Here is a 12,892-nt window from a genome sequence, read left to right as displayed (position 1 = left end):
AAGGAGTGAGCTTTTGTATGTGTGAAGGAACCGCTGCCAAGGAGAAAGCTCACACGGTTTAGGTGTAGAATTGTTAAGAATTTTGAGCGATAACAAGCTCATTAATTGTCTTATGGATGGTAATGATGTCTTGGTCGTTCAAGAGCCTGCTGTGTATAAATCCCTTAAATGAGCCCAGTGGCGCTAAACTCGTTTCTTGTTTATGAACTATCTAAAGCATTGAAAAAGCTGCATTGTACAAATACCTGTAACCTGTGTGCAGTGGTCTGTTGCCTAAGGAATGTCTAATAGAATACTCGAAAATCGCATTGTACAAAGCACTAAAATGTGTGCAGTGGCAGTGAATCGAATGTCGCTTACTTGTTGCAATTGTCCAAGAAGTGTCTAAAACATTCAAAACAAACGCTGCATTGTACAAAGACGTAAATATGTGACGTTGCGGTGAAAATCAATTGTTGTCCAAAGATTGTCTACAAAATTCAAAACGCTACATTGTACAAACAGCCTTACAGTGTGTTCAGGGGCGCTGAGAGTCGTTTGTTGTTGGAGCTTACGTGCCTACAGCTATGTGATATTTGTGATACACGGTGCGACAAAATTGCGCGAGCTGTGCTCTACTTTGGCCACTGTAACACTTCCTAACAGCTACTAGTGTTTATTATTTGTTTATTTATGTCAGTTTTACCAAGGGTAGCCCAGGCTCAGTGCTTTGCAGTGGGACTCTTCACTACTTTCTCATTACAGTGGAAATCTTCCTAGTTGGTATTATATTGGTTAGAGTTAACGCAATAAGTCTGCATCGGGGACAACATCACACTGTTCGAAACAGGGTTTCTGGATGTCAATGGTCAATACGTCACTGGAACATACCAAACCTGTTGAGCTGGAGGGGGTGGGTGGAAACATCATTTTCTACTTGGCAAAAATGTGGTGCCAATCTAAGGTCTTGAGTACATAGAGAGTAAATCTTGAGGTTTGTAGAATGTCTAGATCTTTTGTGAACAACATCCCTTTAAGATGTTAATGACTAGATAAGCCTACTTTGTGCCCAGTAGTTTCTATACCTGCTCGTTGTTATCATGTCAGACAGCAGACCATATCCAGAATTTGAAACGAACCCGGAGATTTCGGAAAAACGCATGTAAAGTGGCTGACGGCTTGATTGGGACACTTCATATAACATATGACTTACGTTTTTTAGGGTAGCTGCGACGTGTGTCTTCTTGAAAGTAAGCATGTATCTTATTAAGATAATCATCAGCAAAATGACTGTTTTACAGGCTATTTCTACAGCAAGATGTTTTATAAAAAGTTGTATGTTTCATTGCATAATCTGGAGCCACTGATATATGTTGAGACTTATATGGGAGGGATTTGAAAAGAAAGTCTTTTAATTATCAGGCAAGGAGCTAATAACAATTTTGTAGTGTGAGTAAAAACCGTGTTTTTTTAGAATGGTATTTTTCTTTCATGGTTTTTCATTATGTTATGTATTTTTTGTCAAAGAAAATCAAATGCTACAACTGAGATTTAACGCTAAGTAAAATGCCACACTAAGTATACATTTATATAATTAAGGTCAGATTGGTTGAGCCATCTGCTAGTAACACTGTGTCTTTTATTGAGCTATATAGACTTCTGTCATACTTTAATTATAGTATAGTTAACATATTATATATATTTCTACTTGAGGACATGTTTAAAGTATTGTAATGTCATTTTGTGTCATGATGACGTTAAAGAAACTTATGTCAGAGTATTGTTTTTGTAGTGCAACACTAACAATGCACAGGCTTGTATATTGACTACGGATTGGAAGGGGAGACTCATTTCGTATCAGTATTGGATCTTGAGGCCCTGTATAGCCAATAATGCAGTCCCCAGCTTTGTGAATTGTCCAGTGAAATGTGACCAACTTTGTGAAATGTTGCACAAAAAAAGCCAAGAAAATTGTCCATCGGATGTTCCACTATAATCAAGGTGGTGAAACCTAATAAAATGTGTAAAATATCAAAAAGAGTTAAGAGTCTTTTTACTTAATCATGATGAGTTCTAATGACATTAATAAACAACATTTATTCATCTTTCAGAGGTACAATGCATTGATTACTTTATTTAATTGTATTCCAAATTTAGAAGGCATAATGTTTGGGAAATACTGCATTGTCACTGTGACTTATTACTGGATAAAAAGTTTCGAATGAAACAGCAAGCATCATTCAATATTGGGATCTGTACAAGTATTTACTTACTAATAGACAGAGCATAGATATAAAATTTACTTTGAGACATTTTGAGACATGTTTCAATGACTTTTCGCATGTCATCATCACAGCTTTATTGCTCTTATCACATTTCTAATAACAAAAGAAACAGTACCATGGACATAACCATTTTACTTTTTTAGTGACGTAAGTTATAGTCTTCTTTATACTCAAGAGCTTAGGCTGCTAGCAGAGAAGACACTGGTATAGGAACAAAATGATGAAAGACTGTAGCAAGAGGTGGTTTTAACAACAGAACACAATACATCATCATCTTATCTCTCTTGTTATTATCAGAACAGTTTCCCTCACTCTGAATAGTATCAATAACATTATTATTGAGTTCAAGTCCCAAGCAGATTAGACAATTGCACATATCAAAGATAAAGACAATCATACTAAAATATTGACAGAATGATACAAAATAACAAATACTGAAATAGTAAGAGTCTTCCTTTGAAAAAGAGAATTTGGCAATTATGAAGAATTAACCTGAGAATTTGTGTACAAACACTAAAAACTAAAACAAGTCTTCAGCCACAAAAAAACTTATTATCAACAGTTTTTTTTCTTTGCAACTTTAAGTAAAACCCCATTCACACCCTCACATGGACATGTTACTTGACCTTCTTGACCTTGACCTCTGTTCGTGACACATGACCTTTGACCCAGAGTGCCCCCAGTAAGACAAGATGGCAGACATGTAGGGAGACGGAGCTCTCCACAGTGGAGGGGTAGGTGTTCCAGGCCATCTCTATCACTCCCAGTACCAGCAGTCTGCAAGGTGACAATGGAAAAGTTTTGAAAATACATTGATGCTTCATCCCACTAGCCTGGTTACCAAGCCTATTTCAGCTGCTGCAGAATCTGGTAGTTTCAGAGAAATTATCTGATTACAGTTAAAAGGTCTGTGGTCCACAGTAGATAGAACAGAGTGTGGTAGTACCACAGAACTCACCTGACAACCACTGTAGGTAGTACAGAATGTGGTATTGCCACAGAACTTCAATACCTGACTACTGTTGGTAGGTCTGTGGTCCACAGTAGGTAGTACAGTGTGTGGTAGTGCCACAGAACTTACCTGACTACTGTAGGCAGGTCTGTGGTCCACAGTAGGTAGTACAGAGTGTGGTAGTACCACAGAACTTACCTGACTACTGTTGGTAGGTCTGTGGTCCACAGTAGGTAGTACAGAGTGTGGTAGTACCACACATAGAACTGGTAGTGCAGGGACCGACTGAAGCACAGGCCAATGAAGTTAGAAGCAAAGAGAACTGACACAATCTGTAAGAAGTGGTTAAGGAAAGAAAAGTGTTCCTTAAGATGTACATGTAACTTATGATTATCAAAATAACATAACAAAACATAAGTTGTAAGTTGTTGATTCCATGTCTTAAAACATGGAATCAACAACTTATAACAATCTCTTTGAGGGCATTACTGTTACATGTTGAGGTCCTAAATTTTGATCACAAGTCCAAGGAGTTGAAATCCTGACCTTGTGGTCTATAAGGAGGATAACTAACCACTAGACCACCACACTTCTTAAAGGATATCATGACTGCTAAGCTGGGCCTGGTCTTGTTCCTTCTCAGACACCTTCAGTCTTAACAGGTCAAATAGACGATTTTTCCTACATTGAGAAAAACAACAAAAGGAATTTTAAAGTAAGATTTTGCAATTGGACAATTGTGTATAAAAAATGAAGGCCAAATTCCTAAGTTACGATATTCCAAACTTTTCTGAAAAAAAAAGACTATAACAACTGGTTGAAACAAACAAATGTGCTAAACACATTTGAATATAACTGGATGAAACAATCAAATGTTGAATACAACTGGTTGACACAAACAAAATGTGCAAAACACATTTGAATACATAATGCTCTATAGTACTGTGTGTGTGTGTGTTATAAGAAAGTTGGTCATTTTTTTCAAAAGAATAAGTGACAATTTAAGTTTTCATGTCTTCTAATGAAGATGTATCCATGTTCAACAAGCAATGAATCCAGATGACTCACTTGTTCCATCTGTAGACTGCAAACATGGCAAGAGCTGCTAGGTGGAGCCCCAGTAAGGACAGGTGGAAGGACCGGTTCAGAAAAATGTCCTCGGGCAGAAACCTCCAGTTCACCGTCCAGATGAAGAAGAACTGGCGACCCAGGTCAAAGGACCGTACCATGTATCCCACGGGGTTCTCCAACAGGAAGGGGATGGCCAGAACTAACTGCACAAAAAATAAAGAAGGAAAAAAAAGTTACTCTAATGTTTATGTCTCATGCTTTTAAACATACATGTATGACATAGGCAATAGGTAGCTATAGTCCTGTAACCTCTGTAGTTGTTACTGTGTGTTAAGGCAATAATATTTAGCATTGGAAGGTAAAGCACATCCCTCTCCTTCCACGTAGGTATTGTCCAGTAATACTGGATAAACCTTTAAGTTGCCAGCTGAATTTGAATTTGTATCCCATCATAGTCAGTCAATTTTTAATTCACAGATGTAAATTTGAGAGAATTAAAGGTATTTTTTAAAAATTCCAATTCTTTTCAAATTTAACCATCTCCTTGCTGCCTAAACCCAGAACCAAAGCATATTTGGAGCCAAGCAGCTACCTTAAGTTAGCAGGCTAAAGGTTAAAATAACAAGTGTCAGGTCTCTCCACACACCTGTAGTCCTGCACAGATGGCCAGCCTAGCGACAGTTTTGACCACACCCAGCTCCGTTAGTAACAGCAGAAGCAGACCAGGGGCAAATAGGAGGACATTCATCTTAATGGAGACGGCAAAACTGCAGAAAAAAAAAAGAGAATTAAAAAAAAAAACTTTCATATGTTGATTCTTTTTCTGAAAATATCAGGTATTATTATATGGCCTGGCAATGTCAACCAATGAGAAAAGGCCTATTAGTAAGTTTCTCATTGATTATCAGGCCGTAACAAGTGGTGAATGATAAAAAAAATGGTCGGTTATTAAAATAACCAATACCATTATATGAGGGACAAGACACTAACAGTAGTGTTAAGACTTAAGTACAATATATTTATTTATTAAACAATGTATTGTAGTTCATTTTGAATAATTAATTTGAAAATATGCTCACTTGGTGCTTTATTTGGTCGTTATCGCACCTGACCAGGGATTATATTACCATAAACACCTTGGGCCAGGGCATTAACTTTTTTGTCTCAACTGTCTACACACTACATGTGTAGACATCAGATATAGTCTCACCTGTACCAGAAGCATCCCCAGGCCCAGTGTTTGTCCAGGAACAGGTTGATTGACAGGTAGAGGAACAACATGGCGACCGGGTCGTTAAACAGCCGCAGGACGAAGATGGAGTGTATCCGGTACGAGGCACAGCACATGAACAGGAAGGCGTACGGAGGGACCTGGGGAGGAAACAGACACTTCATTAGGTGCTAATAGCTTCAAATAGCAGTTGGAGATATGTAGATATGAATCACCTCCAGAGAATGGACAGGGAGGGACAAATGGCCAAAGAGGATCCTCACACTAGTAGATGTGGAGGGTCCAAACCCCAGTGGTCGCCCTAGGAGGAAATCGTTCGACAACATACGGGAGGACCTCCACCACCTGAACTTGGACAAGATCAACCCACAGGACAGAGGCAAGTGGCGAGCTGCCATCAAGCCTCAGTTGTACAGTGCAAGCACGTCTAACCCTCGGAAGACAGGGGGAACAACAGACGATAAACCGGACAGTGAGTGAGTGAATGTCGGTGAAGGTTGTTAATTATTAGTTTGTGCTTATAAACCTGCAATTCTCCTGCAGTCTCTTAGTGTCACTGAGGAAAGGTAGTGGATGCTACCTGAAACGTCTGACTATTTCCAAAATTATATCCAGTAACTCCTTTTTGGCGTATAGATATGAATGGGTTAGGTATGACAAGATCAGTGTCAGTCAGTGTGATACAATATTAACTTTAAAATCTAACTGCTGCATAACAACAAACTTAACGACTAGTATATATGAAACTAATGTACCTTAAACACGACTATGCAGTGTGTAGAATGTGCTTTTACAATTATTGGTGTAATTATCATTTAAGCTTTTGTTAAAAAAATTCTAAACATTGCTATCTGAAATGTCTTACTTTTCAGGGAATTTATACCCTTTCTTGATTTATTGTTGGTATTAATTTGTACCTGGAGAGTCTCATAATGAGCATAGCTTAGTATAGAGTTTATAACCTTAGTGTTGTGTGATAATTTGAGCCCTGATAAAAGCTGAATTCACACCTTGAGTGTTTTGTTGTATATCCTGAAGACCAGAGCCAGGAGGACCAGGTAGAACCCAGCAAAGATGAACTGTGCCAGGCGGATGTTTGCTCCATGACCAGTGATGTAGTACAGCACTCCAAACACATACACAAACCCTGCAGGGTAACTGGGAAACAGGAGTTTCACATTATTTTATGGTGATTTAGCTCTAAAAAAACAAAGAAAAAAGTGCCCCTGTAGTCTGCTTGGCAAATTATGGGTTAAGGTTAGCTCCACCAGACTCCTTTGCAGGCTTTTCACCTTTATTTATTATCTGGGGATGCACACTTTTTTTTGTGAACCTCTATAGCTAAGTTACATGACATCACTACATGTACCAATACAGATCTGAGGAGAGAATCAAACAAACAAACAAACAAACACTCACACCAGTGGCCCTGTATCCCCCTTCAGCTGCATGTAGTCATACGTTCCATTGATGACCCCCTCCACTTCCTGCATGTACGCAACCCAGTCAATCTCTGTATCTGAAATACACACACACAAAAAACAGGCACTGTAAAAATAAGACAATAATTAAAACAGTGACAAGAGCCTCTTTCACCATATAATTGTTAAACTTATAGTAAATTTTCATTCAATACTATTGCAATAGTTAGAATTAATTATTATAATGGCTTTGAAGGTTTAGAACTGAATACATTTACTGAATTGGACATTATGGATTTTTTTTAGTTTTGCTCTAGTTGTGTGAAATGAACTGTGATGAGTCATGTTTTAATATTATTGATACACAATCATCGGTCAGAAAACTACAATTAATAAATATATTGACAGTTATGTAACTATGTACATCATACTACATATTATAACTGTTCATGTATTAAACGGATAATACAGTCAAACGTTTACGAATGAATGAATGAATGAATGAATGAATAATAACGCTATCATTGAAACAGAATTAGAGCAGTCAATTTTACGATCATTAAAGAACTGTATTTCCCAGAACTCACAGTTGACTCTGAGGATGATGAAGACATTGAGAACGATCTCCAGACAGAACAGCAGCCCCGCCGCCAGCCACGTGAACGTCGGGTCGAACGCCACGCGGGGCAGCTCCTCGTAAATCTCCTTAGACGTCTTGAAGACGTTCCGAGACATCTTCGACAACGCCTTGGACAGCTTGAAGCTTTCCTTAGACTTGGGACGAGAAGGTCGCCCCGAAGATGACGAGACGGCAGGCATTTTGGGAAGGAAACCCTCAGTATTTCGCTGGAAAAAAGGCCCCTCCTTTATTTCTCGTGATCTTGTACTTTGATACTCTCAGTTGAACAGCTGGCAGCAGCTGGCCAAAGGTTAACATTATCTGACCGAGTCAACTTTTATACAGGGGCGTTTTGTGGAAAATAAATAAACTCATTTTACAGACATGAACTACGGTATTCACAAGTGTTTAAAGTGCCCAGATGATTGCCTAAAAATTCTTCAATCTCTAGAGTTGACATTACAGTCATGAATCACAAATTGCACGTTTCTTTTATGAACTTTGTAATAAATTCTCGTACCCCCTTTATATCAATAGACTCGTCCTTTCACAAGAGGATGATGGGAATCCATCATGGCTACCGGAGGAAAAAATATCGCTCTTTTCGTTCTAGTTTTCGCGGTTTACGCGTCTGTTTGCTGTTGCCAAACGCACCAGAGTAATGTGTGCACTTACTATTGTAAGTATTGATCTATATGTGTTGATTTTGAGCTGATTGAGGTTAGTTTTTGCGTTTAAACATGAATTTTTCATTATCAGCTGACTCTCCCACACTAAATTATTTTCCTGTCGATTTAGGTGTTACGTTAAATTATGTTGATTTCTGTGTCACAGTATACGTAAGATTATTGTTTCAAGATATTTGGAATAGTTGAAAGATTTAACAGTTTTGAACATATCGCATTTTTTTTCGTACCTTCCATATTATATTATGCACATTCTACTAGTATTTTTGGCTCACTCTTTTAAATCCCAGCTGCCATTTCTAAATTAGATATTGATTTTTTTTAACATTTCCGTGTTGCCAATCACCCTATGATTAGAATGACAATAATCCACACATACATGTACTACAGACTCCTTAAAGTACGTGTAAAACTACCATTCTTAACCGGCAAATTTCTGCACTTTCAATGTTACATAATTGTATAATACAATATGTATTTCATTATGGTCCTTATCATCATTTTGTTTTTAATCCAATCTTGTCTCATCCATATCTTTGACTTTGACTATTATGTGTCTCTTCTCTTGCTCAATTATAGTCTTTATTTTGTTTTTGTTTTCTCTATAAGCCGATGTGAGACACACAGTTGGCAGAGTAACCTGAGCAAGTGAGTTAAATGTGTTTCCTTTTCTTGATTTCTGCTTTTTTGTTTGGTTTCTCCATATGGTTGTCTTCACTCACTCATCAGTCATCACACATTTATCCCAGGTCCTATCATCCGGGTTAGGTTTGTTCAAGAAAACCAATTGCCAGTTAAAGAATTTCTAGTCTCCAGAAAACTCGTAGTGTTGCCAAAAATGTAGTAAAAACTAGTCAAATGCGGGAAATACTTTGCCACAGGATTTAGCTTGACATACAGTTATTTACCCTCTTTTTTTGGCTAATTATAGTCCTTGCGGTCTCTGTCTGGCCCCATTTTTCAGATGGCACCCGAGACTAAAATTGTAGTAATTTTTCAGCAAACATCATTTTAGAAATGTGTCAGTGATTAACTACAGAACAGAATTTTCAACTGGCAATCCTCTTTTCCTTTAATAATGTGTTTTCTGTAAATCATTTACAATAAACATGTCCCTGCTCCATTCTTTCAGAAGTTAAGCTTTTAAAAAGGTACCTTTTCTTGTGCCTGCATACACAGATGACGCACGGTACTCAGAACCGCAGGGTAACCTGGCCAACTGCACCTGGTACAGCAACAACTGCTGCTGCCGCCGCACAGAGGTCACATCTGTGGCCAGCTCCATGTACCCGCTCTTTGGTGCCACACAGAAGTGTCGCAACGTCTTAAACTACATGATGTGTTACTTCTGTAGTCCTGAACAGTACCTCTGGTACTATGAGTAAGTAGTGTTGTCTGTTTGTTTGTCTGTTTGTTTGTTACCTCCATGAAATATGTCATGGAGGTTATATTTTCAGTTGCGTTTATCTGTCCGTCCGTCCGTCCGTCCTTCCGTCCTTCCGTCTGTCTGTTGGTCAACAAGATAACTCAAGAACGCCTGGATGGATTGGTTTCATACTTGGTGTGTTGGTAGGGTGTGACAAAAACTGGAAATGATGAGATTTTGGTCCCCCTAGTGGCTTCCCTTGGTACTGCAGCGCGACTTCCGGTTTTGATATCTCGCGATCTGGACATGCTAGGGTCATGAAATTTTGATGGAAGGTAGCTCTCGTGCTTGGGAAGAAGTCATATGAGTTTGGGCCCCCTAGCGGCTTGTTCTGGAACTGCAGGGCACTTTCTGGCGAAATGTTTAAAAGCCAATAAGTCCAGACAGGAACAACATATTTTCATTATTTTTGGTGTGTAGGTAGCTGAGAGGGAGATGTACATAATTAAATGCAAATTATGCAAATGAGGACTTTATTTGCATAATTAATGAGGAAATTCTATAATTACAGTGTTTTACATTATCTCGCGATCTGGACAAGCTAGGGTCATGAAATTTTGATGGAAGGTAGCTCTCGTGCTTGGGAAGAAGTCATATGAGTTTGGGCCCCCTAGCGGCTTGTTCTGGAACTACAGGGCACTTTCCCTTAGGTCCCCGTAAAGTTGGTTTTAAAAAGGCCCCTTAAGGTAACGTACCGTACGTACCAAGGGAAACGAACCGTTAGGGTAAGGTTTTACCAAACTTTTAGTTTTTTTAAGGGGTTGGTTCGTAAAGGTTTACGGTACTTAACGTTACGGTAAGTAAAGTAGGTAATTGGTACCTAATTAAACCTAAAAGTTAGTACTAAATTATGCAAATGAGGACTTTATTTGCATAATTAATGAGGAAATTCTATAATTACAGTGTTTTACATTATCTCGCGATCTGGACATGCAAGGGTCATGATATTTTGATGGAAGGTAGCTCTCGTGCTTGGAAAGAAGTCATATGAGTTTGGGCCCCCTAGCGGCTTGTTCTGGAACTGCAGGGCACTTTCTGGCGAAATGTTTAAAAGCCAATAAGTCCAGACAGGAACAACATATTTTCATTATTTTTGGTGTGTTGGTAGCTGAGAGAGAGATGTACATAATTAAATGTAAATTATGCAAATGAGGACTTTATTTGCATAATTAATGAGGAAATTCTATAATTACAGTGTTTTACATTATACTATGTAGCCTATGGCAGGCGGAACTTCAACAGATACTAATTATGCAAATGATGACCTAATTTGCATAATTAATGTGAAAATTCTATGATTTCGTAATGGTGAATGATGAGAATGCCATACTTGGGACATCTGTAAGTTAATCAAAAGTTAACATACATCACGATGCATATATCATGTTAATGCTGAGGTCATTTGAACAATTAAAGAAGAAATTTACATTTACATATCAAGATCATATTTCATGGAGGTATGAGGTCTCGGAATTCTAGTTTGTTTGTTTGTTTGTTTGTGAACTACATAATGTGTAACTTCTGTAGTCCTGAACAGTACCTCTGATCTGGTACGTATACTATGAGTATTTAGTAGTATTTTTTTTGTTGAATGTTTATCAACTACATGATGTGCAACTTTTGTATCCCTGAACATTGCTCAGTTTTTTTCACCTTATTTGTGTGTTTTGCGTTCCTTTTTCTTCCCAGAAACTGCCTGGCCAGACCCTGGATTGGGAATTGTGACCTTAGTACTAGTATTAGCAGGAAACATAATGACGGTCTTTATACTTTGTCTCCCCAGTAACAGGGTCCACGTCTGTGGGCGGTTCTGTGAGCTGGTGTACAGGGAGTGTGGCTCGGCGTCCTACGAAGGCGTGGCCATCGCGTCGGCGTACGAGAGCGGCTGGGACTTCTGTCAAGCACAGACATACCTGGTGTCTGACGAGCTGCCATGTTTCGACTACGACCCAAAAGTGTTCGGGGGAGGGGGGCTTGTGAAGGGGTGTAGGGAAGCGTTAGCGGGGTTGGCTCTGCTAGTTTTGATAATAAACTTTAGATATAGCATGTGACAAATATAGGGAAGATTGTGATGTTTTTATGTTGTACACAGTCAGGTATATGTTTGATATATGTCTCACAGGACCGAATTTCTCCCCTAACTTATTTCACATATCAACTCAGATATGCATTTATGTACAGGACACACTTGTCTTCAGACTTAGTCATTTCTCAGTTTCTTAGATGGAATAGCAGAAGCTTTTGAAATGTCGGACACTTTTTGAGAAAGTGTGTGACATATATTCTGACAGTACAGAATGACATTCGACTTTGTGGAAAGAAATTGCTGTAACTAGTGTAAGAAGCATTAAACAACAGTCCAGACATTTTCTGAGCTGAATGCTTCATTTTATTAAGAATAAAACCTTAACCCAAATACAAAAGAAGATTCTGCATTTCGCACAAAAGTAATAAAAACCAATACAAAGTAAAATACACAAAAAGAGTGTGCTGGTGAAGTCAAGAGACCAGTAACTACATTTAATGATATTATATAGAGAGAATCATTAGTTAGAATACCGAATCTATACATGAAAACATGGTAGAATTTACATCTCACACCAGATCTATGTATTCAAAGATAGTTTTAAGAGATATCAGTTTGTTTCTAAAACTATGGAATTTTAAACTTATATATAAGTTATACATGTAATTAGCTGCTATACCAAGCATTTACCAGTATGTAGTCTAAATCATTGTAAAAAGATTGTAGTTTGTTAGATAATGTATTATCACAGAATGATACTTGATAGATGTGTACGTGTAGTGCATTAACATATTCTGAGTTTTCACTTTGATTTTTTCAGCATATACTATATGTAGTGATTTACTCAAACTGTAAATTATTGTAAGAAGATTGTAAGATAAAGCACCAGGACTGAATAACACTTATATCTTATATTGTGTACTGGTTTTTAGTGTATCTTTACTTAATGGTCAATAATGATGTACTACTTTAAGAATAACCTAGTCAGTTAAGACAAGCCAGTCAAAATACCACTTAAAATATGCAATATTACAAAACCTCTATAACATTGTTATAACAAACTTCATAGTAAATTGTTAGTTTAAACACATCTGCCTATTTTAGATCTGTATGATGATTGGTATTTATTACCTATCGCAACACCATTGGGGCCATGTGTAATAAGACAAGCAATATGGTACATGTATATTATAGTT

General features: G+C 37.9%; 2 protein-coding genes across 2 annotated transcripts; one reads left to right on the top strand and one right to left on the bottom strand.

The window, feature by feature from the left end:
* Positions 1 to 2,122: 2,122 nt before the first annotated feature.
* LOC109472651 (dol-P-Man:Man(5)GlcNAc(2)-PP-Dol alpha-1,3-mannosyltransferase-like) lies at positions 2,123 to 7,849 on the bottom strand. Its single transcript, XM_019772487.1, has 9 exons — positions 7,527 to 7,849; positions 6,938 to 7,037; positions 6,529 to 6,676; positions 5,498 to 5,658; positions 4,934 to 5,054; positions 4,285 to 4,490; positions 3,821 to 3,897; positions 3,415 to 3,550; positions 2,123 to 3,041 (listed from the first exon to the last, which is right to left on the bottom strand). Exons 1-9 carry the CDS (start codon positions 7,756 to 7,758, stop codon positions 2,882 to 2,884), a joined length of 1,341 nt encoding a protein of 446 aa, XP_019628046.1. The 5' UTR covers positions 7,759 to 7,849; the 3' UTR covers positions 2,123 to 2,881.
* A 274-nt stretch (positions 7,850 to 8,123) lies between these two features.
* Positions 8,124 to 12,268, top strand: LOC109472735. The gene is made up of 3 exons (XM_019772587.1): positions 8,124 to 8,237; positions 9,424 to 9,625; positions 11,454 to 12,268. The coding sequence occupies exons 1-3, from the start codon at positions 8,132 to 8,134 to the stop codon at positions 11,719 to 11,721; spliced, it is 576 nt and encodes a 191-aa protein (XP_019628146.1). The 5' UTR covers positions 8,124 to 8,131; the 3' UTR covers positions 11,722 to 12,268.
* The last annotated feature ends 624 nt before the right edge of the window (positions 12,269 to 12,892 follow it).

Source organism: Branchiostoma belcheri, unplaced genomic scaffold (assembly GCF_001625305.1).
Source record: "Branchiostoma belcheri isolate BF01 breed outbred unplaced genomic scaffold, Haploidv18h27 scaffold28, whole genome shotgun sequence".
Lineage (NCBI taxonomy): Eukaryota > Metazoa > Chordata > Leptocardii > Amphioxiformes > Branchiostomatidae > Branchiostoma > Branchiostoma belcheri.
Note: the sequence above shows the minus strand (reverse complement) of the source record. Positions and strands in the feature narration are given on the sequence as shown.